Here is a 26,848-nt window from a genome sequence, read left to right as displayed (position 1 = left end):
TGTTCCTCCTGTTTAAACCAAAGCCTGCTGATACGTGAATGGTCGACACGGACTACAAATGCACTACAAAACAGAGTCACATATTGTGGCTCCAAGTCAACACAAATCCAGAGTCCTCCCCAATATATGTTGTATACATACTGTACATTTTACAATTACTTAAAAGTCGACAGACTGACTGAATCCGTCAGTGAAAATAAAATCTTTCAGTTAAGTTTTAATTATTTTTATTTTTGATCAACTTAAATGAACTGTAAACATTTAAAATGAAGTGATGTTTCAAAGCTTCCAGTCCAGTGTGATTTCAGTGTTAAGATAAATTAAAGATAAAGTAACCTCTAGTTTCTTCTAAACAAAAAACACACAGAAATAAATTAGACTTTGAAAAAGTTTTATTTTCATTATTACAAAACACACGAATATAAAACATGTGTGTCTGTTTGGTAAAAAATAAAAGTTAATGGATTAACCACTCTGAGGACACATCTGAAGTTCAAAAAAACGTATAGAATAAAACTTAATAGAGAAAGGCATTCGAAGGTGTAGCGCAAATCCCTGATGGTGTTGACAGATGAACAATGTGAAATAGTTTAGAAAAAACAAAACATCCAGAATACATTTAAAGGCTTAATATGTGATTTTTCACTTAAATGTAATATAAATCAAGTATATCCTCTGAAAATAACTCTTGAGTCATGACTGTCTACAATGGGTGTAACACCCGAGTCCCACTGTCTGTGATGTTTTCAGAGTTTTCAGAGTCCTATCTTCACTTTGTTTACATCGCCAGGACGGCCGGCTGACTCCTCCCCTCGTGTATAAAAGTTGTTTAATTGAGGGACTAGAGAAAAGAAGAATAACATACTGTACTCACTGCTTAACTGTGTTTCTAGATCACGCTCATTTCAGGTAAATTTACATGCAGTGTGAAGATACCAGCATAATAAAGATCGCTATTTGGTTTCATGCTGGTGCTCAAGGGCGAAAAAAAAAAAAATCACATATAAAGCCTTTAAATGTTGATGTTTAGAGTCTATATTAGGATAACCTGCAAACAAACCCTCAGACTGCTTTAAACTCTGATCCAGTATCAGTTTCTGGAGAACCCCCTCCTGAACAGCGCCCGTCTCTGGGTGCTCTATAATGTCCGCTTTGCCACCCTGGTGTGCAGAGCCCGTCTCTGGGGTCTCTTACAGTGCCCCCCTGTGCCACCCTGGTAAACAGTGCATGTCTCTAGGGGTCTCTTACAGCGTCCCCTCTGCCACCCTGGCGAACAGCGCCTTCCTCTGGGGGGCCGTCATGGTCTCACAGCTCTGCAGCAGGTTGGCAATGATAAGGGTCCGCTGGGTGCTGGAGGAGCGGACCCACAGGCGGCCGTTCATCCCGACCACCAGCTCACAGGGGAACAGCTTCTGCAGGTCCTGCATGAGGTCACTTTGGGGGGACAGCAGTCTGAAGGGGAGGGGGGGGGGGCAGATTGGGGGTTATTAGGGGGTCTATTAGGGAGGCAGAGACAAATGTTTGAGTGTGATTTTTACCTTCTGACGAGTCCCAGAGAGACGGTGAAGAGCAGACCTCCTCCTCCAAACACCCCCATCCCATTGGCCCGACCCCCGCTGTCCACGCACACCAGCTCCGGCTCCATGTCCTTATTGGCCACCACGAACTGAGCGAACACCAGGTCCCCTACCTGCAACACACAGAGGGGAGGGAAGTGTTACATAAACAGGGTGAGGGAGGGAGCGGTACACCCCCTCTCACATTGTGTCCTTCACTGTCTCACCTGGACATTGGGGCGGTTCCTCTTGGTTGCTCCCTCAAACGCCAGGTAGGACAGAGACGCCTGCTCACTTCCTCCAAAGTCCACCTTGAAGATGTCTCCTGATTTGACTGTCACAATGCCGATGACTGTTTCTCCTTTAACCGGGACGTACTGAGGGCACACACACACACACACACACACTCAACTCCCAGCATGCACTACTCCCAACACCTGTCCAGAAAATTCCCCTTCAGGGTCCTCATCGCCTCACATCATCTGCTGAGGTCGTGCATGTTGTGCCAGTCGTTGTATTCCTCAGTAAACATGTCTTTGGTGTTGTGTGTTGTGTGTGCAGACTCACCCTCCTCTGCTGTGAGTCCATCCAGAACATGTTGGGAGCTTTGTGTCGCAGGACGCCGCTTTTACACACCTGCAGTCGGTCTCCGCTCCGCCTCAGACCCGGACCACACACCACCTTCTCCGGCTTCACGGGAGTCGTGAGGGAGATGGTGTCCTCGGTGTCAAAGGTGAATTCATCTCCTGGCAACAAAACCTGCCCGACTTTGTCTTTTAGAGAGGAAAACATCTCCGCTCTCCGGCAAGCTCCACTCACATGTGTTGTTGTTCGTGACGGACTGAAATCAATGTGACACCACACAGGAAACTGGAATCTTAGCTTACAGCGCCCCCTGGTGAGCTGGAGGAACAAAAAAAACTACAACTATTTTTATTTTTATTTTTATTTTTATTTTTATTTTTATTTTTATTTTTATTTTTATTTTTATTTTTATTTTTATTTTTATTTTTATTTTTATTTTTATTTTTATTTTTATTTTTATTTTTATTGACAAATTTAAACAATACAAAAAATGTTCATACAAATTCTTATAGAGGATGAACATACAACAGCAAAATACACAGGAACACGTTAATTCAAACTACAACAGTATTATGCCCTTAATATTTACAGTCTATGATTTTCCCTTTCTAAAGCAGACTGATTTCAATACTTAAGAATTTTTATAATTATAAAGAAAATAATTAAATTTAGTTCAGATCCTTGTATAATGTTTTTGTCTTTGCCATAGACGAACTGTATCAGAACAAACAAAATAATAATTAATGTGATAACTGAGAAACTTTTTCTATTAATTCTTGCACGTGTTTTTTCTTAATTAATTCTTCTGTCAATTGAATCTCAGTTCCAGCCCCGAAAGTCCCAACAAGTGCAACATATTTTGTATTTTGTGTGCGGAAAAAAAAAAAAAAAAAGATATCGGGGTAGGATTAGATAAATTTGAACTTCTTTCTACTCCTTTTCTGGCTAATAATGTTGTGTTTAGATTTTATTTTATTTGTTTTATTCAACATATTTTTAATTACAGCATTTCTTTGTTTGATTTTTTGTTTTTGTTATTTTTTTGTAAATAAAATAAATAAATAAATCGATATTAACTTGTCTGTACATATTCAGACATTGTTCAGACATAAAACAGAATTTTAAGACAGAAACAAAAGCTGGCGAGTTCTTTCACAATCATCAACAGATTTTTTTTTTTAATCTAGTGCGATGACTCCCTCTGAGCAGCAGGTGGCGCTCTGATGCCACCAAACGGAGCAGAACACTAACTATCTGTTTGAAATCATATTGATGAATATTTGATTTTGTTCGAACACGGTATGAATAAAGATTTGTTTTTTTGTGGGTCTCAGAGACTCCACGCGTCACAACACATTTCAGCAGCTTCAATCGGAGGTTTGGTTGGAGTTTTAAAAAAGGCATTTCACATAGTTCAGTTTATTTGAGAACAATATGGTTCCCATTTCAAACACAAGATGTTTTAAATTGAGTCAAATATTTCCTCAACCCTCACAGTATGACCAGTCAGCAGTGTGAGGCAGTGATATGAAATATTCAAACCAACACTGTGGGAACTTCAGGAACTTTTTTCTCTTCTGCACTCTGTTCATCATCTCAGTTTATTCAGAACATCCTATGATCCTTTTACTTAAAGTGGATTTAAAAAAAAGCAGGAGTTTTATGGGTAATGTATTCTTTTATATCGCAGAATTGCAACTTATAAGTAAAAGTTAAAATTACTTTACCCCTCATCTGCAGACTTTTTTTGTTCTAAAAGTTGCGATTAAACAGCCCTCTCCATAACTCTTTAATTGATGGAGAGTTTCTACAATAATTTGAATAAAATGCAGAAGTTCAAAATGGTTTACATTTGATATTTTTTTGCAGCCAGAACAATCAGCACCAAGTTGATTTAAATGTTGCAGAAGTTCAAATGTTCCTATGACTAAAGCTCGGTACTGTCTTTGTACCATCTCTATACTGTCTCTGTGTCTCTGTTTCCTGGTCAGAGTCAGATTTACGTCCTGCAGTGAGCAGCATCTGTGCTTGATTATCTGCTGCTGTCAATCATCTCTGCACAAACACAGGAGGAGAGCAGGAGCAGCAGCTCTGCAGCTGAAAGCGGCTCTGCATTAAACAGCTGCAGCTGAGAATCAAACAGACATCAGACTGACAGGCTGTCAGGAAATCTGCTCCCATGTTCTTGTTAAATAAAACGAGATGATTTAATAAAGACAGAAACTGAACATGTTTCTTTAAGCTGAAGTTACAATAAAAGAGAAGCTCAGAAATCTAATAATTCAAGAGATGATAGATCTGGAGTCAGTCAGCGTCAGCGTCTGCTCTTTTTCATTTAAATGTTGTTTTCGCACAAAGACATTGAAATCATCACCAAACCACTTTAAACGTGACATTGGTTATAAAAGCTCTTTGCCCTGTAGGCCCGTTTCAGTTTGTTCCAATCAGAAAATGTATATTTAAAAACAAGCAACAGACAAAAACACAGTCTGTAACAAAGCAAGAATATGTCTGCAATGAAGTCTGAGTATTTATCCAGCAGACATCAGTGATCTTCAGTTTCAGTTCATTCAGTCCAAACGGCTCTGGCAGCTTCTAAAGGAAATCTTGTAATCAATAAAGGTGATTGTGAGAGAGTTCAAGCCAAAATATTAAAAAAACAGGAATCAAATGAATTCTGTTCCTTTTACTTTCTAGCCTCCGATGCGTAGTTATTTATTGAATGGCACTTGATGAAGGCAGAGATGTTTAGTTGAAGTGGTGGTGGATGGCAGGAGCTGAGAACACGGCCGGGTGAGGCTCAGGACTTGAGATTCTGGATGAAAGATGATCCCGAGACAGGGAACGAAAAAAGTTAGTTTGCAGCAAAAAAAGATCCAAAACTTAAGAATTAGATTTACCACAGCAAAGTCACCACGAGGTGAACTGAACTCAGGCAAAGACTGGTGTGTAGAGCCGGGTATATATTCACACTGCAGAAGCTTGATGAGTGGATGGGTTCAAGGTGTGCAGCAGGAGTGAGTATCACACCCAGACACAGAAACAAACAGGGAAACAACCACACACACAAAGGAGGAGTAAAACAACAGAGGAGGAGGCACAGTTTGCACCTCTTACTTAAAAGAATGACTTGTCAATAATTCCTTTTTACACCATGTTTTGAGTGATAACAGATCCTGCATCCCAACTTGTTGACTATGTATATACAGTGAATGTTTGAATGTCCAAAGTTCTGATTGATCTTAAACCCATGTGTTGTTAATCTTTCTCTTAAATGGAGATCATTTCTGTTCTGACCTCCTGTCTTAAACTTCTTCTATTACACCAACGTTTTTATCACCTCCAAAATATATACAAAGCAAGAGGCTTCCTGTCAACAGTCAGATTCTAAATAGCTAGTTAATGCTTTATTTCTAGTCGTTACACACGGGAAATAAACTTTTCAGAATTCTGCAGTAAAAATTTGAACACAAACCAAAAGATCTGAACATATCATCCCTGTTTTAAGAAGTCTTTCCTCACAAGCGCTTTGTTAGGTTTTAATTAAGTGATTAATGGGACAACTACTATCCCATTTTTAAATATTTGTTGTTGTTGTTGTAATATTGTAGTGTTTTATCTTTGATCTCATGTTCTGTATCTATAGTATATGTCTTCTTATTGCATGGTTTTACATGATTATCATTACAGTATGTGTTCTTTGCCTTTTATCTTTCTGCTTGAAGCACATTGAGTCTACGCCTGTCGTATGAAATGTGCTGTATAAATAAAGTTATGTGTGAGATATGCTGTGAAATGATGCTCTTTCTCTGAGACGTGAAAGCATTGTAAAAATGAAACAGATGATCAAAACTGACTCGTGTGCATCCTGTTTCATAAGCTGCTCAGTTTTTAGTGTAACGCCTTCATCTGTAGACCTCCAGCGGACTGATGGAGGAACAGAAGCAGCGAACAGAAAGTGATGCTGTGTAAACACTGATTTTATTTTCATGCTTCGTTGTGTTTGCTTCATTTCTTCCTCAAATGTTGTTTTGTTCTACAGGTCTGGTTCGAGTTTAAACTCCTCTCCTCTGTTTTTTATTCACGATGAAGCCTGAAACACTTTCACACATCGTTAACGAGAGTTGGAACCGAAATCTGCTGCATGGATTTCTAATAAAAAAAGTTTTACTTCAATGTCGGCCTGTGTGTGACTGTGAATGAACCTTGAGTGTGTGTGTGTGTGTGTGTGTGTGTGTTGGAGGGAGGGAGGGAGGGGGGGGATTTATTTTTCCCTCCAGAGAACACTGAAGGTTCCCTTTGTGAGGTGTTCACTGCCTGACATTAAAACTCTGTAAAGTGAATCTGTGTTTCTGTTGGACTGCTCTGCTGTTGGTCTCACCTGGACCACATTAATATTTCATAACTCTGATCCTCCTCGATCGTGCTGAGGGAGTGTGCACATTCAGGAAACGTGCACGTGCAGGAAACGTGCACGGGATCACACATGATTTAAGTTGGCATGACGGCTGTGACGCGTGGACGCTCTGCAGCCTTTTTACAAAACCCAAAGAAAGAGAGAGATGTGAACCCAGGCTGAACCCCTAGGCCTTTATGTGGACACACACACACACACACACACACACACACACACACACACACACACACACACACACACACACACACACACACACACACAGACTCGATCACATTTCAGAGCTCATGTTCTGCTTTATTTTTTTACAAAAATCCTAAAAAAAAAACGTCAGCTCAGGTTCTACTTTGTTGGTTTGGAGCTCAGTCCTGCGACATGCTGCAGGAACACAACAATCAAGAGTACACAAACAACAACACACTTTACAAAAGTTTTACATGAGAAAAAGTTCAAACTTCAGAAGGTGACATTTAGTCAAAACTAATGTTTCTTTACAGTACACAAAAACAGTAAAAATATAAAATGTTTTTTTCTCATTTCTCCACAGACTAAACAATCCTCCTCAGATCCTCCAAGACTGAATCACATAATGAATACCAAGTTTACTACATTTCCCAGAATGCATTTCAACAATCCCCAGAGATGCTAAATGTTTGGTTTGACTAAAAAAAGCAGTTAAAGACACAGATGAATTTGTTTCCTGCAGTAATAAACATGTTTGTCAGTGTAACAAATGGACACTTGTGTTTTTTATGAATGAACTTTAGACTATGATCATGAACTGTGTATTCCACTGATGTTCTGTTTTAATCACACACCAATCAGCAGGTCAGAGCAGCCTGCATGAGCCTGAGCGCCTCCATGAATCACTGATGAGTTTACATTTGAAGTTTCAGAATGAAAATGTTCATCAAACACTGAACAGAGGTCGGCAGTGTTGGAGGATTTCAGGGGGATTGTTAGACATCTTGTACTTGTGACCTTTGACACTTTGTGATGAGCACAATGCTGTGTTCTTTGGTTTCCTCAGATGTTCTGTGCGACTTTTTCTTCTCTGTAGATTTACTGACTTTTGTTCATCGTCCTGCTGGAGCGACTCCGGACCACCTTCTGGAAAAGATCGTCTGAAAAAAATAAACCCACATACCCAAAAAACAATCATTAGAAACCTAACAGTCTGCCAGCTTTGATTCTTAAAGGTTTGCATTCATAACAAACTATGTGCACTACACACAGAGAGCAGGTCAAGACAATATCTGCTATTTAAAAAAACACTTAAAACATTTAAAAACTATGACAAACTCACCATTCCTGAAGCCCTTTGAGTCAGCCTGAGAGACCAAAGAAGGGAAAATTCATTAAAAACCAGAAATAAAAGCACTTAGATTAGTTTAATTTTCAGAGTTTTAAATGTGTGTGTGTGTGTGTGTGTGTGTGTGTGTGTGTGTGTGTGTTCTCACCCTGGAGGAAGCAGCTGTTCTGAGTGGAGCTGCGGGTCCGTCAGCCTGTTCTCGCTCCACCTTAGGAGCTGCATACGCACAAACACACAAACAAAAGCACACACACATTCAGCCAGTGTTCTGCAGAGAGCATGCACTTCAAACTTTGGAAGTATAAATAAATAATATAAATAATATAAATATCTGTTCCAAAGGTTAGATTTATACAGCTATAGCGCTCAGGAGGCAGCAGGATGTGGCGCTGTGACTCACGCAGAGGTTTGATGATACTGTTGACGGCGTGGACGACTCCGTTAGTCGCCATCAGATCTGCGTCAACAACGGGGACCCTGTTGACATATACGGTGTAGTTCCTCTGAAACACAGACAGGGCAGGTTAGGCAGTGTGTGTGTGTGTGTGTGTGTGTGTGTGTGTGTGTGTGTGTGTGTGTGTGTGTGTGTGTGTGTGTGTGTGTGCGTGTGTGTGTGTGTGTCTGTGTGTGAGGACTGACCACGCCCAGCTCCAGTCTCTCTCCCTGCAGAGGTTTCTGTCTGGTGTGAGAGCTCACTCCCCCACTGACCAGCATGCCGTCCCCCAGGTGATACCTGAGCAAAGCTGACAGCTCCTGACGGTTACCTAGGAGACAGAGATGATCCCATTCAGAGTCACAGAGACCAAAAAGCAGGGGCGGCGTTAGGGCGGGGCTACCGGTGACTGACAAGGTGAACTGAAAAAATGTTGCTGAGGGTTTTCAGCTGTACTAAAAGAAGCTCTGTTTATGTTTTCAGTAAGAACATATTGTCCAAGGAAGTGAACATATTTAAGTCAAGTGGGTGAAGCTGGAGAGGAGTAAGGGTTCTCCCACTTGACCAAATATGGTCACTTCCTGGTCCCAAAACAAAACAAAAAAACATGGCAGCGACCAACTTGTCAAACTTGATGCTTCAAAGCTCAGGTCCACAAACCAATGGGTGATGTCACTGAGGTCACGCCCATTTCTAATAAATAGTCTATTGCATAAATGGAATTAACAATACAATACTGTAAAAAAAAAAAAATGATCTGAGTAATTTTAGTTTATTATTTAAAATGTTGCTGACCTCTTAACAGCCCTGTGCCTGTTTTTATTATCCCTGTGCACACACTTTAAATAAACCTGATTAAATCATTCAGTCTGAGTCACATAAACAAAATGTTTCCGAGCGATCAGACCAAACAAGGTGCTGCAGGAGACACACACACGCACACACACACACACACACACACACACACACACACACACACACACACACACACACACACACACACACATGTCTTCCTGAAGAGAAAAATAAAAGTCTTAAACTGTTCTTCAAACCCTCCAGCTGTGAATCCATACACATTAGTTTCACTCTGAAGGGTTTTCATTGTACCAGAATTTTAAATATTTGGGATATGATTCTAATAATAAGCAGATGATATTGATACCTGTTTTGATACCATGGCAACAAAAAAAATAAGTCCTGAGCACCCAACATTAGGTCATTTCTTGTTGAGAGAAAAATTGCGGCAAATCCCTGCACACTGTCTAAATTGATAGATGATGCTATGCCAGTGTTTATGTACAGTGTAGACTCATCCAGATTCATCCCTCTCCCACACACCTGACCTCTTTTTAAAGGTTTGGTACTTTTTGATACTATCGATCATTGAAATAACAGAGATTGCATCGTTCTAAAAAACACGTCTCAAAAAACGATGTAATTATCAAACATTCAAAAATTCACACATAAACTCACGCATCAGCTTGTTGCGTTCAGGCGGAGACATGGCGCTGAAGGCGGCGTTGGTTGGAGCGAAGAAGGTGAGCGCCCCCTGCTGGTTCAGCAGCTCGGTCATCCCCGCGGTCTGGATGGCTCCGACCAGGACGCTGAAACCAGAGGAGGACGGTTTGACTCGTACATCGCTGAGAGGAAAACTTCATCGATAAATACAGCCGCCATTTAAAGAATAATACGATCCATCCCGTTTGTGTTGGTAACTGTTAAAATACACACACTTTGAATTTCACTCTTTACAAAAACATCCATAAAATTCAGGGACGCTGTCTCGAACTCTAAACATTCACAGTTAGAATAAAGATCTGCTTCCAATGCAAGAACTTCAGATTTCATATGCTGTCTCTATGAGATGAATGAATTTATTAATTAATCAAAAATAAGATATTTAGTCGCTGCAGTTAAACATTTGCTTGTCTCAGATTATTCCACGGTGGACTGAATATTTTGGGGTTTTTCTTACTGTTGTTGGAACTGAAGACGTCACCTTGGACTCTTTAGACATAACACTTCATTTATTCAACTTGAATTTCCTCCCTCGGCTGACAGCCTTCACCAACCACTCCTGCATCAGTTTCCATCCATCAGAGTTTCCACAGAATGACCGAGCGGCAGTGGGAGATATTTCTCCGCTACAACTATTTCAAAGAACTAAACAGCAGCGCAAGTACACCATCATTATGAAGTACCTCCAGCCCACCTAAATCACAGCTGGAAGCTTGATCATCACTCTGAGAGCCATTAGTGGGACGAGGAGGAGGTAGTGTTGGAGTCTGTTTAATCCATCACAGCTGAACTCTCCGAGTGCTCATCACTAATCCCAAAACCTTCTGTAGGTCCTAAACATGCTGACTCATCCGTTTCTGTTTGATTCTCTCACAGTCTGCAGGACGCCTCGGTTAGAAACTCTCTCACATGTTCTTCAGAGTTCAGCAGGAACACAAGCAGCTGTGACAGTATTCAGTCAGGCCGACATGAACTCACCTGAAGCGGTCATCGGCCTTCAGCACATCCATCACCGTCCCCATCGGGGGGGTGAGGACTTTGTCCACGGTGAACAAGGTGGCGTACCGGCCCGTCTTATCGTGAGCGGCGATGCAGGCGTTCTCGATGCACAGGTTCTACAAACACACAGAGGGAAGAAAAACCATGAGACCGGAGAGGATACAGAGAGAGAGGAGGACCATCAGCCATCAGGTCGAGAAGACAAACGGCTCATTAAATGTAACGTCTTCCACTAGCTACTTTCACTCAGAGCTACATATGTCACAGGCACAGAGGCTGAAGTCTCCCTGACAGCTGAGCCAACACATTAAAACTGTCATTTCTGAGCCAATCACAACTCATCACAACTCTGTGATCGACTGGTCTGTCCTTCAGCTCCCACGTGAGACACATTTGTCCAACGACTCTGGTTCTGTCTGAGGTCTCTGCCTTTCAAGTGGAAGTGTTTCTGTCAGTATTCTCTACATCTGAACTCCATTGAAAGTGTTTTTTTTTCAATGAGACGTGAAACAGGAGTGATATTTCTCTGGTGGGATGATGAAGAAGAAAAAAAATGGAACTTTTTGTTTCTTTGAGTAAATTCAGAAACAAAGAATCAGTGTGTGTCTGCTCGTCTGCTTAGCATTCAGCTTTAATGGAAAACATGAAGTCATGAGAGATGGAACAAAGAGATCATCAGAACGACATCATGATGTGACACACACACACACGACACACATGGACACACACACACACACACACACACACACACGACACACATGGACACACACACACACACACACAGTCTGGAAAGATTTAGCAGCCGTGGGAAGCAGGAAGCTTCTTGTGGTCTGCAGAGTTCATCACTGAGCAGAAATATGAACCACCCACAAGTCCGGGTCCAGGACCTGAAACATGTGGAGCCACGGGGGGGGAGAGGGGAGGGGGGAGACAGAGGAAGACCAGTAGTGCACCAAACCTTCATGAGCTGCATGTGTGAATGAGAACAGCTGAATTTACCCTGACTCTTTCCTGCTAGGGTGAAGTCGGCAGGAGCTGAAGTGAGAACGTTCTTTTAAACCTGTAAGTTCAGCTTTATAAGTGTTTGTTTACCTTCGTTGTTATGGAAATATCCTGATTAGCTTGGTGTCATCCCTTTAAGGTAAAACACGTGTTAGCTCCAGGAGTGGACACACACACACACACACACACAAACGTTCATGTCAGCTTGTACTGCCGTTAGTTTTTGATTCATGCCATGTTCATATTTTCAGTAAATATTCCCACCTAACGGAACTTTAACTCTCCTGCTCGTCTCTGCAGCCATCTCTCATTCCGACCATCGGATGACATCATCTGATGACATCATGCGGTGGCAGTAATGATCCTCTCAGTCATTCAGTCACCACATCTCATGCTGTCACGCTTTCATTTAAAAAAAATGCTTCTTAATTAAATAAAGTTTGATGTTTCCTCTTTAAACTCTCAGATGTGATTCACAGATTTATCCTCAAACTGAGACTGTTAAAGTTATTCACGACAAAACAGACAGAAACTCGTTGACCTCATGGAATCCCCACTGAGTAGGCAGAGACCACATTCATGACCAATGAGGACGGACCATCCTCCTTGTCTGCCTGGTAACAAGACAGACACAGTAACTGATTTGTTCTCACACAGCGCACAAGCAGCTGCTTTAACGAACTGACAGAAACGCATCAGAATCAGACTTTAATAACGTGGAGACAGTCTGATAGTCTGTGGGAAAATATCTCAAGTTACAGACCACTAAAGTGTTCTTATTCCAGGAAGCAGAAATCACTGTCTCATTATAAAACGAAAGCTGGTTTCATTTGTCGGGAAACCTCGACCAAACAGCTTCAAAACACACGCGAAAAATAATGAAAACCAAAATTAGACGCTGAAACCAAATCCGCTGCAGACGACCTAATCGTCTCTGCGATTCAGAGAGCAGTTTGAGTGACTAATGAGCCTGATGTTTGTTCAGCTTAGAGGGAAAATAAAGAACAAATAAACATATAAGTATCCTCACGTTTCTGTAGACGAACACTCTCAACTTGAGTCCTCCGAGCGTCTCCAGCTCCTGACCATGATACAGCGCTTTAGACGACAGCTGCTCCTTCAGGATGTGATTGGTCATCAGCAGCCTCATGCTGGGATTCATTGTCACGCTGCCTGTTACACACACACACACACACACACACACACACACACACACACACACACAGGTTTGTACTAACAGGTGAATAGCTGCAGATTATGTCGCCTGCATACAATGACAATAAAGTATCTAATCTTATCTGCAACAAGTAATCAATTAATTTGTCAATAAAAATAAATCACAAAATATGAATAATTTTTTTTTTAATCAAAAATGTCAAAAGATTCGCAGCAGGTCGGGGGAGGAGTCTGTTTACCTTTGAAGGCATCGTCCAGAGGAGCCAGCAGGGTTAGAGCCTCGGAGCCCGTCAGCTGGGGGCTCAGGCCTGCCTCAACAAACAGCTTGGTTGCCGTGGCAACGGAGGAACCTTCAGCCAGCTCCAGCAGAACCTTAGCTGCAAAAAAAAAAGTTAAACACAAAAATATGACAGGTACACACTACGATTACTAACGTTGACGGTTACATTTTTAGGTTTTATATTTTTAAAAAGGTACTTTGTGTTTGAATGCAGTAGAGGTGGTATAATGAGAAAGAGAGTGTGTAGTGTAATGACTGCACACTCATTTAAAGGTATCTAGTTTTTTTCAGTCGGGGATGAGCAGCTTGTTGATGTTTTGCTGTGTTTATTTTAACAGCAGTACTGTTTGTATTAGATGCAGCTCTGCAGTTTCAGTAGTATTTGTTTGTAGTAATAGTATATAATAGTATAAGTATTATTACCTGAGTCAGGGATGAGCAGCTCGTTGATGTAGTGGACGACTCCGTTTGTTCCCAGCTGGTCTTTCTTGGTGATGACGGCCTTCCCGTTCAGGGTCATCTGGTCTCCGTCACAGCCGACCTCCAGCGTGGTCCCCTGCAGAGTCTCCATGGGAGTCCCCGTCACGATGGACTCGGCACACTGAATGGTCTTCAGGATGTGGTAGTTCAGCAGGTCTGAGAGGAGCGGAGACAGGACAGGAGGAGAATCAGAGTCATGTCATCAGATTAAATAACAGAAATAAACAGAGTCAGGGCTAGTCACCTCTCAGAGCTATGGGGTCTCCCAGGATCCTGGTCAGGGTCTCCTGAGGAATCTTCTCAAAGGCCTCGTTGGTGGGAGCAAAGACGGTGTACTGACCCTCGTTCTCCAACATGGCGGTTAGACCCGCAGCCGCCATCGCCGTCTAACCAGAACAATAGACCAGGAAGTGAGTTTCTGCAGGTTATCATCGGCGGGGTGTGGATGTGGGCAAATTGATCGACGGGTTTACTCACTCGCAGTGTCTCCAGGTCATCGTCGACGTCGATGAGCGTGTTCACGTTGTTGGAAATGGCGGTGATGACGCGGTCCACCACGTGCACGATGCCATTGGTGGCGTGTTGGTCAGTTTTGATCAGACGAGCGCAGTTAACCGTCACGATCTGAGGAGAGGAGAGACAATCTGTGAACCATCAGCTCACACAAAGTGTTCGGTGTGTCACAGCGTGTAGCGAGTTGTTTTTTTTTACAGTGTGTTACAGTTTGCAAATTTTATGACACAGGCCTGATTGAGTTGGTGATTTTTTTTAGTGTGTTATAGTGTTTGTCAGTGTGTTACAATAGTAGTGCATGTTAAATATGTTGTTCCACTTTCTTGCAGATTTGAAATTGCCCATAGTATGTGTCTGTGACCCTGAAATGCAGAGTGTAACAGTATTCACTAGTGTGTATATATTGTGTTACTGATCCTGTGGCGGCTGTGGTGGATGTGCAGTGTTTTACAACGTGTGTGTGTGTTTCAGTGTTTTAAAGTGTGTTACAGTGTGTTGCATTAATAATAATAATAATAACTTTATTTCTATAGCACCTTTTAAAAACACAGGTTTACAAAGTGCTTTGACAAACAGCAAAACAAGAACAAACTAAACCAAACACAGAAGAACAAAACAAATGCAAAATACTAAAAATAATTAAATACAATTCAACAGAAAAGAACCCAAAGTGCACGATACCCAACAGACATATATAACCCGACCATCATAAGAACCATCACAAGAAACATCATAAGAACCATCATAAGAACCATCATAAGAACCCAGGCAACACGAGCTGAGACCAAGAGGACCAAAGATTTAAAAAGATGTAAGAAACTAAAAGAGGTAAAAGCAAATCAAAAGAGAACAGCAATAAGAAGGTAAGAGCAGAAAAAGAAATAGAAACAAGTGAATAAAGGATAAAAAAAATAAAAACTATAATATTAATAAAAATAAAAAGTAAATATAAAACATAAATAGACAAAGTAAGTAAGATAATAAATGATTGTGTTAATGCGCGTTGTAGTGTGTTACAGTGTGTATATATTGTGTTACTGACCCCGTTGGGGTAGTGGTGGATGTGGACGTCGAAGTCCTGGTACATGGAGGCGAAGGTCGATCCGTGTTTGAGCTCCTCGGATGTCAGGCGGCGGTTCACCATGTGGTAATGAAGAGCGTTCAGCAACTCAATGTTCACATTGCTCACCAAAGCATCCAGGATCTCCTGCAACACAACAACCACAACAACAACAACAAAAACACCAGAGAGAGTTTTAGTAGGAGGTTTAGAGAGTTTTTCCAACAGCTCAAGTGTGTGTGGGTGTATTTGATTGTGTGTGTGTGTGTGTGTGTGTATGTGTGTGTGTGTATTTGATTGTGTGTGTGTGTGTGTGTGTGTGTGTGTGTGTGTGTGTGTGTGTATTTGATTGTGTGTGTGTGGTCGTTCTGACCGTGGGCAGGGCAGCCCAGGCCTCATTGCTCGGGGCGAAGAAGGTGAAACTCCCTGGACCTTCAATCTCCTCCTTCAGTTTGGCCCGTTCAGAGTACATCTGAGTGGTGGAGGCTCCGACCACGCCCAGAGTGTTGTAGATGTTCACCAGAGGCAATGCTGCACACACACACACACACACACACACACACACACACACACACACACACACACACACACACACACACGCACACAAAAACACACACCAAATAATCATAATCAACAAACAAAGCACCGTCTGCTACAGCTAAAATAAACCATAATGGTCCTCCTGTTTGTCTGCACAGCTTCATCAACAACAAACTATTAGAGCAGAACACCCACAATGCATCTGTGACAGGCCTGTATGCAGGGGAAGGGTCAGACACAGCAGGACAGTTCTCAGCTCTTCTTTCTGTTTTTTTTTTTTATCTCTTCTATATTTCATTCATGAGCTGTAACACATCCATCAGTATGTTCACTCTACAAAAACAGTTTTCAGTATTATTGATGCAGTGATTTGCAGTTTCTGCTTGAGATGATGCAGACAGGCTCAGTACTAGAGTAATAGATGCGTTGTGTGTCAGTTGTGTAGACTCTTTGATGGGGTCAGAGGTCGTACCAGCAGGACAGCCCTTCTCTCCAGCAATCCTCTCATAACCAGGACAGCACTCGTAGGTGATCACCCTGCAGCAGGAGAGGACACATGAGGGGTCATTTTCTGTTCCTGACTTTGTCAAACGCTCATCAGAAATTCTTCATAACACCCCCCTCCTCTTCTTATTCAGCTCCTGGGTCTTCCTATGTGCAAAGAACAGAACCCTCCTCAGACCGGCTCTCTGCAGACTCCCACAGCGTCATGTCCTGCACATTTCAGCCTCAGGAGGAAAACGCTCGTCTGTCTATAAAACTTCTGTTTCCACCTGAGCGGCTCGTAACTGCTCACTAATATTTCTGCAGCAGACAGACACATAAATTCCTGTCTGCGTAATGATGCTAATAAAAGTGATTCTGCACAATAAGAACAGACTGTGGGAATCTGCAGGTACATTCCAACTGTTTCCATGACAACATAAACATGCAGTGTTTACATGAACAGTGAATGTTGTTTAATTAACCAGAGAACTGTGTCCCCACAGCTCTGACAAAAGTCTGGATCTGAACTCAGGGCAGCTTAAATTCACATTTTACCAGATGTAAGGTGCACACTTTGGTTATTCACTGACTTTCCATCCAATAACATTTAACAGAACATTTGTTTATGCATTCACCATTTTCATGATATCCTCACAGAGTCAATAGTGGGGCTGCAGACATTTACATGTTTGGAACCAAAGTTATATTCAACAATGATGTTTCTGCACAATCACACACTTCAGCTCCTGACTGGTCAAACTGTTTCTACTTAGAGTCAATAATATCGACTGTTAAGAAACTCTGCCTTTAAAAAAACAAAAAAAACATCTTAATTTCAGTTAGTTTTGTACTTGTGACCATTGTTTCCTGATGATTTATCAAGCTCCACAATGAACTATGCATAAACCTTTGAAGAACTTGCGTCAAATAATTATTTGTGTCAAATAATCTGTCAGTGTTTCAGGAGGACTCTGAGCAGTTGATGCTGTGCGTGTGAACACACCATGGAAATGCAGACTTTATCACTCATTTGATCAATCTAGAAAGCAAAGCAAGAGGTGAAGCTACAACACATCCACCTGTGGGTCAAAGAGGTCACACCCCTAATTGTGCAAATTTATGAATATCCTCTACAATTCATTAATATAATAGGAACAGGTGAGTGATATATAAATTCTGCCCATACAGTTTTCATGAACCAGCCTGTAAACATATTTACTTCTGCGTTAAAGTTGTACATTTTAACACGGGGCTGTATGGGGATTGACTCACTGCAGAAGACAGTGTCTAGTGGACACAAGAGGAACTGCAGTTTTCTGTATTAGCTTCATTTTTAAACACTGGAGGTTGCCGCTTGCCTGACACAGATGTGTGCTGGAACTTGTGCGTTTGTGCTGAAAAGTGTATGTGTGCTGTTGACACACACACATGTGTTTGCTGAAATGAAGCATGCATACCGAGCAGAGCCCTTTCTGACTTCCTGTAGAGATTTCCATAATAAAACTGTGTGAGTCGTCTGGGCTCATAAAGCTCATTTCCTCTGAGAGAAGAAAAATCTGCTGCCAGACGCTTTTGTTTTTTGGGGGGGGGGGGGGATTGAGTCACCCACTGCCAGATAAAACACCACACCTTTACCAGGCTTAACTTCCTGTTCTCTTCAAAATAAAACATCACAACCTCAGTGAGTAGTAGCTTTAAATTCATGCAGATATAATAGATATAGAAAAGAAACTGCTGAGTCAACATAAGATACATTAATCAGCAAATATAAGAAGACATCAGTGCTTTAACAGGGTCCAAGTTCAGGTCTCTGAGATCTTTAAGGTTTGTTTCTTCTTCTAATAAAACTGAATTTATGTTGTGGAGACAGAAGGTGGAGAAACTCTGATATCACAGGCAGTAAAATATTAACAGATGGAGATCTTTGTATGTGTGTGTGTGTGTGTGTGTGTGTGTGTGTGTGTGTGTGTGTGTGTGTGTGTTTTAATATGGGACTGATTATCAAACCAGATGGAAACTCGACTCCCGTTTGGTCTGCACATAAACAAAGATGGCCGCTGTGGGTTTCTGACTAAATAAACAGAGTGGGGTCGCAGCAATTCAGGCGAGCCGCTCTAGGGAAACGTTCCGGAAACTTCCCGCCAAGAGAAATGGGTGTTCAGGTTCAGTGTGCAGGCGTGTGTCATATGAGAAAAAAAAAAGTCTCTGATTCAGTAAGAGCTGAAAACGCTCCAAAATAAACTGAGAAAGAGTTTAAAGTCTGAAACTGAGATTTAAGGATGTTGAAGTAATCTGAGGGAGAGGAGGAGAGGAGAGGAGAGGAGGAGGGTAGAAAAGGTGAAGAGGAGGAGAAGAAGGAGAAGTAGCAGAGAGACTGAGGAGGAGCAGGAGGAGAGGAGAGTTAGAGGAAGAAAAGGAGAGAACTGAGGAGGAGCAGGAGGAGAGGAGAGTTAGAGGAAGAAAGGAGAGAACTGAGGAGGAGCAGGAGGAGAGGAGAGTTAGAGGAAGAAAAGGAGAGAACTGAGGAGGAGCAGGAGGAGAGAGAATGAGGAGAAGGAGAGAACTGAGGAGGAGCAGGAGGAGAGGAGAGTTAGAGGAAGAAAGGAGAGAACTGAGGAGGAGCAGGAGGAGAGGAGAGTTAGAGGAAGAAAAGGAGAGAACTGAGGAGGAGAGGGGGGAGAGAAACTGTGAAGGAGGAGGAGAAAGTGAGGAAAAAGAGAGAGGCTGAGGAGGTGGAGAGGAGGAGAGAAGTGGAGGATTGGAAAAAATCCTTTATTAACTTTTCCATGAGAAATCAGATCCCTGTCTCATCATTACTTCAGTGAAAAACAAATAAAAACAAAACTCTTAACAGCAAAAACCGCAGTGGTATCAAAACATGTATCAATAATGATTGATTTCTTCTAGAATCATATCAAAGTTAAAAAATCTGGTCTCGTGTCGAACCCAGTAAGGAGCAAATATTCTAGAATTTGAATCCCACCCTGGGGACTAATAAAGTTTTTTAAAATTGAATTTAGAATGAGTTCAGCTTCTGCCTTTAAGCCTTCTGCTTTCAAATCTTGTAGAACGTTAAAAAGTCGTAAAGGCTTTCAGAACTTTTCCATCAGTTTTTCTGTCCTGTTTTGTTTTATCTGAGTTCTAAAGGACTCCTGAGTCTGTCAGTAAAGATGATGATGTCTGAAGTTTAACTGAATGTGAACAAAGTAGCATGTTGGCACCTGTGTGAAACCAAACTGCAGCTTTGAGTCGCACAAACAGCGTTATGAAATGTGCAAGATTTCTGCTGACAGTTCAGTTTTTCAGGAGTGGAGGGCTGAGCTGAAGGGGACTAAGGGGGGGGGGGGGAGGGGTAAACACAACAGGGGGGAGTAAGGGGATGAAGGGGGGAGAAGGTCGGGGGTAGTCAGGGTTGTTGAGTTATGAAGGGAGTTATGAGTCTTCCTTCTGTTGACCTGTAACCTGCTGATACTCCTCCACAGAGACCCACTGACACACAAACAGAGGACACACACACACACACACACACACACACACACACACACACACACACACACACACACACACACACACACACACACACACACACACAGAGTCAGACTTCAAACACCCCCCACACCATGAGTGTAAATCTAATTAACCTGTCAGATAAGAGCTGAGTGTTTCCACAGACCGTACTGTGTGTGTGTATGTGTGTGTGTATGTGTATGTGTGTAAGTGTGTGTAAGTGTGTGTGTCCTCTCACTGCTTCACAAACGTCCTCAGAAACTCTCACTTCCTCTTTTTTTTTTTCCAGTTTCCTGATTCGCTGAAAGAATCTGTTTGTGAGAATTTTGTCTGAACTTTGAGCAACGTTTAAAGCTGCATTTAACATCCTGCACACACACACACACACACACACACACACACACACACACACAAATATGAAAAAATACACAAACTCATGCACTTTAACTGTACAAACAGTCTGAGACATGAAGGCAGGAAAGGGGAAAAAGGAAACTGTGTGTTAAAACCAAAAACAAATCTGTCTCTCAGCAGATTCTGTTGAGATTATGAACTTCTTCATAACTGCTTGTACTACAATTTTTTAACAATAGTCTGTTTTGTATAAATTCGTTTTTGGAAGGATCCGTTGCTCTGTCTAATCAGGAGCAATCAACTGTGTAAACATGAGGTCTCTGTAGCATCACAGGCTAAAATACCTCGTGAACATGAACATTTAAGAGGCGTATAGATCACTTCAGGTAAAATAAAGAAACGTCTGTGTACATAGAGAAACCAGTGTGTTTCAGTCAGTGGTATGAAGTGAGGGAAATACCCAATAATGCTCAATCTAAAAAAGTTTTTCCATTTATATACTAAACTGTTATCAGGATTAAATTTGGTCTTTTGAGGTCAGATGTGTTTTTTTTTAAAATGAAATGTCATTTATTAAGGCTTCATCTTCATTGAATCTAAGTGGACTTCAACAAACCAGAATCACTGATAAAAGTGCTCGTTAAGATTGTGTCCAAAAACACAATAAACATGTGAATGCAAAACATTTCTTAATGTAGAAACAGGGACAGAATACTTCTTGACGCTATGAAATTATAAAAAATCGGAAGTTTTTAAAACATTTTTTTATATTCTAATTTTATGATCAGAGTGCAAAGATCACGTACGTCTTAGAGTATCTATCCTAAAGTGTTCTCTTAAGTAAATGTAATCAAACAATGTTCTCCTGTGTCTGATTCCTGCAGGTTCATGTTCTGTGCATGTGTGAACAGTGCTATGGTTTATACTTCAGTAACTTAAGATAAGGCTGCTTTGAATAAACATCTGTGCAGCACACTCTGAATGTTAAACTGTCGGCTATTGTTGTTCTCAGAGAATTTAAAACTCTTAAATCTTCAGGATGTCAGGGACCTTCATCCCTCATCCTCATCATGTTCACGGCTCTGCAGGGAAACAAGGGAGGAGGTTGTGTGTGTGTCTGTGTGATTTACAGTGCGGTGTGTTTACACAGAGGGAGAGAGAGAGAGAGAGAGGGAGAGAGAGGGAGAGAGAGAGAGAGAGAGAGAGAGTTCCAGGATATAACTTCTCGCCGCAAAAATGACGACAACTTGAAAGAGGAAGATTTCATCTGATTAGTGCATTTACAAGAGGAACACACACACAAACAAACACGAACACACACACACACACACACACACACACACACACACACACACACACACACACACGCACACTAACAGTCTGTGCTTTAATCCTGTTCAGCTCATGCGGAGAGAGATCTGCAACCCAGCTGGCCCACTGCTGCCAGGGCCTCATTAATGTTGTGTGTTTATGTGTGTGTATGTGTGTGTACGTGTGTGTAAGTGTGTGTGTGTGTGTGTGTACGTGTGTGTGTGTGTGTGTGTGTGTGTGTGTGTGTGTGTGTGTGTGTGTGTCTGTTGTTGTGTGTGTGTGTGTGTGTGTGTGTGTGTATCTGCAGCCTTTACACAGTCTGAATCAAATCGTCTCACTCTTTGCTGCAGCCAGTCACAAACAGAAAAACACTAATCTAATTTTCCTGCAGTCGAACCTGAAGAGCAGCACGAAGCTGAGTTCTTGTGTTGGCTTCACTGAGGAACAGCTCTTCTAAACGTTGATATCTTTTGCAGAATAATCAAAAACTTCTGATGGTAACGGTGTTATACAATCAACTCAAAAGACGGGACATCTTAATTTCACAGGTAAAGAATGAGAGATGCACTTTTTTGTTAAAAAAAAGCAGCACGCATAGAAATGATTAAAATAAATCAGAATATTTGATCTTTCCCTGAATGTCTGAATAAATAGAATTACAGGCAGACTGCCCCCGAAATCTTCCTGAGTTGGTGATTCCCACTAGTCCCTCAAGCTGTCAGGTCATCCTCCACTGTAATCCAGAATGTCCAAAGTCACCAACTCATAGGTGATGATGTGGGTTAGATGTCCCCCTAAGGATGAATTCTTATAACTTTTGGAGATCCCCTGACTCTCTTGTAGCGCCATCAACAGAAATTTTAAACTGTCCAACACTTTTGAGTATGAGCAAATATCTGCAGGACTGATGACTGTCCCATCAACCTCAGCAGGTTAAGAGTCTCTCAGCAGTTCAGTCGAGGAGACGTCATGTTACATGTGTGTCATGTTTGTTTCCTGGGTTTGCATTCCTTTCAGTAAGCTATAGTTGTTGATCCAGCACAAGATAGTTTTCAATTTCTGTTTCTTTTTTGTTTACATGAAATTCAGTTTCACGTCATGTCATGCTCATTTCAAAGCTCAGTTTCACATCCTTAAACATTTGAATTCAAGTAAAAGGGAAGGAAATGATCATTTAGTCAGTAATTATGCTGAAAATCATCAATGTTTCAGAGTTTCTCTTGAGCACTTAAATGCAGCACCAGAGGGAGCTTTAAAGTTTCTGTTTACGTCGTTTCATTACACACACTCCCCTCTCAACTCAACTCCCGAAAGTTAAAATCCTGCCCTGTTTACATCTGGGTTTGCTGTTTGAAGTCTTTATTCTCCTCTGTTCCAGCTAGTGAGCAGCATTGAGACAGATACTGTAAGAACCTAATTACTGTACAAAACCAATCCATTAAAGTGTTTTCAGCATACAGCTTAAAAAAAACGCTGCGCTCAAAGGGCTCTCAGTTGAAAATATGTCACTTCTCACTCACCGACTGATCAAAAATCAAGAAGAGGAAGGACTTCTGATTTCAGAGGTGACCATATTTGAGTGTCCTCTAAATGAACCTCCAGGTCGCAGGTTTTCAGGTACACTAACGCTGATGACTCTGCTGCAGATTTTTCTTCTTCTGCGGTTATATAAGAGGCGAGGGGACACCTCCGGAGAGGGACATTCCTCCGTCCTCTAAACACAAACTCTCTCTCCGTCCGGCACGACTCGAGTCACACTGCACACACACTGAACACTCGACAGACTCTCAACAAGTCTTCCAGCACAGGAACACAGACGCTCAAATAAACTCAGGAAATGAAAACTTCAATCTAAAAGTCGTAAATCTTGTACTTACTGTGTTCTGTGTTCTGTATTATAAAAACAGTTTTAAAGTGAATATTAAAAAAAGTTCTTTCAGTCAGACTCACGTGGGTTTTCCGCAGATCTTGCGATGGTACCACTGTTTGCAGTTGGTGAAATATTTCTTGTCGGCACCTTTAATCTGCTGCATGGCACAAACATTTTGCCTGAAAGAGGAACGAGAAAAGAGACGCAGAGGGAAGAGTCAGGAGGATTAAAAACAGCCAAATCAGAAACTAAAAGACAACTTTTAAAATCTTTATTCCGTCTCTAATGACCTCATAATCTTAAAGTTCAGTTTGATTTAATCAACCCTGGGTAAAGTTATTGAAACTTTATATCTGAATATGAGATCATTTCAAAATCTGTTAAAGTTCAGATTGAACAATTATGCCACCCTTAACTGAACATTACTGAAAACATTGAAGAATTCTGATCCTTCGGTAACACATAGAAATCAGTCAAACAAATTGGCTGCTTTATATTAAATAAAAACTTGGGATTCTGCAGAAAAAGAAAACTCTCCCACATGCAGCATCACATCTAAAGTAAAAAAAAAAAACGGTGGACTCCCTGTCAGAAAGAAAGTGTAAACTTCCTGAACATGATGAGGGGTTTAATGTGATGAAGAAAACATGTGTGGTCTTCAATGGTCACATTAAAGCTGCTAAACGTTTGCATGATTCTCAGGTTTTCCCTGAAGGTAAAAGTCTCCACCTTAACATCACTTAAGGAAACATTTAAGGGGTTTTAAGGTGGAATCTTTGAGGAGCGCTTTTATTTAAAAACACAGAAAAAAGACCTTCAATACTCATAGCTGACACCCACAGAGAAACGTCTTCCTGTTGGATTATTATTATATATTAAAGCAACATGTGGTCAGTGCAGCCTGTTAACAGACATGGACAGGTTTAGATTTATGATACCATTTTTTAAACAATAAAATGTCTCTTATTTAATTTTCAATAGCATCAAAAATAACCAAAGCTTTAAAAAACCTACATTTAGGACAGGTGTGAATTCAGAGAGGAATTAATTAATCCAAGAAAGCTCCTGCACACTGTCTACATTTTATAAATATGTTGGTGAAATGTTGCTGGCCAATTTACACTGAAGTGTGCAGGAGTTGTTTTTTTTTTTTTTTGCATTTCTTGATAATCATAAACAACTACATTACCAAATGTGTGTCTAGGATTTATAGTTTTGTTGTTCTGGTATCATTGCAACTGCTGCAAAAGTTCTTTCAAAACATCTAAATATTTCCTGCAACAACATCTCCATAAAGTAATTATGTGTGCAGAATGAAACATGATCACTATTATGACACAAGATAATAACTGTATGTTGAAACTATTTCAATTCCAGTAGATTTCTCGTTGCTTCTTTGACCCGAGCAGAGATTCCTACAGACTCTGAGCTACACTTGAAGACTAAATGTGAAAAGTTGTATTACTTTTTTTGTTTTTTCTAAGAACCAGCAGCAGAAATCATTACAGAATGCACTAATGTTTCTCTAGGATGTTTATAAGTACAATCAAAAGTGAACATTCACAGACTAAGCAGAAATAAATGATTCGTCACTCATCACATCTGAGTTGTAATCAGACAGAAATCGATCAAAAGGTTTGATGAAGTGTCATGGGAGCGTTTCTGCACAGACCCTCTTCTGCAGGACCGACACTGCACGGCTCGGATCAAACTCACCCCTGCATCCGGCCTCTGATCCGGCTGTGCTGCAGGACCGCCTGGTACGGAGAGCGGGCCACACAGACCGTCAGGACCAGGGCAAGACCCAGAACTAGGACCAGGACCTTCATCTTCACTCAAACTGGGAACGCTGCTGCAGCTCGACAACAGCTACTTTTGCTTCTTTTATTCCTAGTTTGCACTTCTTCTGCCTCTTCTTACTCCTTCTCTCTCCGCATGCAGCCCCGCGGTTCCTCCAGGAGTCAGAAGGGACTCGTTTATAAAGCAGAGGGGGGAGGTGGAGGGAGGAGAGGGGAGGGGAGGGGCGAGACATTAGACACCGAAAAGAAGAGAGCTCCTTCAGTTCCATAAAACTTTTCTTTTAAGCTTCAGAGAAGTTTCCAAGTTTGACAAGTTCAAAGAAAGAATAAATTGTCTACATTTTTAATGCAGCAGCCGATTTGTGTCTCACAGTTGGCATGTTTACTTTTACTTTCTGGTTAAAAGGCTTCAAGATGAGGTTAAATATAGGCCTATAAATAGACTATGAAAACGTTATCAAGTCAGCATCTACAGTAGGCTAAAGGATATTTTGATTTGTTGATTGTAGAAGTCTGATGTTTCTTCAAAAATGTTTTGAATCAAGCACTGTAACCATTCAAAGCCTTTTACTTCTCTGCCTTACAGTGCTTTGCTGCAGTGCTCCTTATTAATCACCTGCATGCATCAAAAACAAACAGAGGAGGGATTCTTATGAAGGTTAAAAAACCACTTTGGCTGGGTGTCATTTCAGGTGTATCATCCTCTGAAGGACCCAGCCTTCGTCGCCTGATGTTGACCTCTCACACCTGTTTGTGTCACCAGCTGTACTCATCCTTACCCTGTTTTTTTATTTCAAAGTGCCGCCCCTGTCGCCTAGCAACCTCAACAGCTGTACCAGAACAGGATAACAACACATCACTAAAAAAAATAACTGTGTAAACTGTGATCTTACTGAAGTCCAGCAGTGGCTGACTCCACTGGTTGTCCAAAGCAGTGTCTAGTTTCATGTCTTGTTCATTTTGCAAATGATGGTCCCATTTAGAGTCAAATAGACCAGAAAGCAGAGGAGGAGTTAGGGCAGGGCTACCTGGGATTGACAAATCCTGACTATGGCAACCTGAAAAGTGTTTGGATTGTCCTTAAAGACACCACAGAGTCTGCTGCATGTCTACATTTTGTTTAAAACCTGTTTCATCCAGAATCAGCATCTACATTGTCACCGACAATGTACACCATATACCAAAATGATACCATAATAATAGTGAATGACAGTTTTATCATATATTAGTGTAATTGAACATTTAGTGACCCCTCCCACAGGTGCACACTTCTCGTCACTTCTGACTCTGGAAAAAAAGGAGATGGTGACAACCAAGATTTGGATTGCAAGGCTTTCAAATATTCGTCCACAAACCAATGAGAGACATCGCTGACCCCCAACAGACGAGATCAGACCAAGTGTTCACACAGCGCTCATTATCAACACGCAACCAATGACTGAAGATTTGAGGAGGAAGACGAGGGAATTATAAAGTGTCTTTCAATAATAATAATAATAATAATAATAATAATAATAATAATAATATCAGAGTGATTTTACAGAAAATCATCTCAGAAGAACATTTTAATGAAGTCAGGTAAAAGGAGAGGTTTATTGACACCTTGTGGTGAGGATGCACACAGCAGTTTGACGACCTGTTGTTGCCCTGAGG

The 26,848-nt window shown here is 41.3% G+C and overlaps 2 protein-coding genes across 2 annotated transcripts; both read right to left on the bottom strand.

The window, feature by feature from the left end:
- Positions 1-374: 374 nt before the first annotated feature.
- exosc3 (exosome component 3) lies at positions 375-2,388 on the bottom strand. The gene is made up of 4 exons (XM_020656059.3): positions 2,124-2,388; positions 1,784-1,933; positions 1,539-1,690; positions 375-1,452 (listed from the first exon to the last, which is right to left on the bottom strand). The coding sequence occupies exons 1-4, from the start codon at positions 2,346-2,348 to the stop codon at positions 1,245-1,247; spliced, it is 735 nt and encodes a 244-aa protein (XP_020511715.2). The 5' UTR covers positions 2,349-2,388; the 3' UTR covers positions 375-1,244.
- Positions 2,389-6,831: 4,443 nt separating this feature from the next.
- On the bottom strand, positions 6,832-25,356 carry tgfbi (transforming growth factor, beta-induced). The gene is made up of 17 exons (XM_020656057.3): positions 25,113-25,356; positions 23,477-23,575; positions 16,341-16,405; positions 15,702-15,859; positions 15,311-15,475; positions 14,233-14,379; positions 14,000-14,141; positions 13,699-13,911; positions 13,235-13,372; positions 12,850-12,992; positions 10,797-10,933; positions 9,774-9,904; positions 8,507-8,631; positions 8,268-8,370; positions 8,016-8,083; positions 7,862-7,886; positions 6,832-7,679 (listed from the first exon to the last, which is right to left on the bottom strand). The coding sequence occupies exons 1-17, from the start codon at positions 25,223-25,225 to the stop codon at positions 7,618-7,620; spliced, it is 2,034 nt and encodes a 677-aa protein (XP_020511713.1). The 5' UTR covers positions 25,226-25,356; the 3' UTR covers positions 6,832-7,617.
- Between the last annotated feature and the right edge of the window lie 1,492 nt (positions 25,357-26,848).

The sequence above is a fragment of the Labrus bergylta genome, chromosome 9 (assembly GCF_963930695.1).
Source record: "Labrus bergylta chromosome 9, fLabBer1.1, whole genome shotgun sequence".
Lineage (NCBI taxonomy): Eukaryota > Metazoa > Chordata > Actinopteri > Labriformes > Labridae > Labrus > Labrus bergylta.
The sequence above is the reverse complement of the archived record's forward strand: the minus strand, read 5'-3'. Positions and strand labels throughout refer to the sequence as shown.

Excerpts from the sequence above, each read along its gene's own strand:
- exosc3 (XM_020656059.3), bottom strand. The coding sequence starts at position 2,348 with ATGTTTTCCTCTCTAAAAGACAAAGTCGGGCAGGTTTTGTTGCCAGGA. Across the intron at positions 1,934-2,123 it reads TGGACTCACAGCAGAGGAGG|TACGTCCCGGTTAAAGGAGA; the intron begins GTGAGTCTGCAC and ends GTGTGCCCTCAG. Across the intron at positions 1,691-1,783 it reads GGAACCGCCCCAATGTCCAG|GTAGGGGACCTGGTGTTCGC; the intron begins GTGAGACAGTGA and ends TGTGTGTTGCAG.
- tgfbi (XM_020656057.3), bottom strand. The coding sequence starts at position 25,225 with ATGAAGGTCCTGGTCCTAGTTCTGGGTCTTGCCCTGGTCCTGACGGTC. Across the intron at positions 23,576-25,112 it reads ATCAGAGGCCGGATGCAGGG|GCAAAATGTTTGTGCCATGC; the intron begins GTGAGTTTGATC and ends TTCCTCTTTCAG. Across the intron at positions 7,887-8,015 it reads GAACAGCTGCTTCCTCCAGG|GCTGACTCAAAGGGCTTCAG; the intron begins GTGAGAACACAC and ends TTGGTCTCTCAG.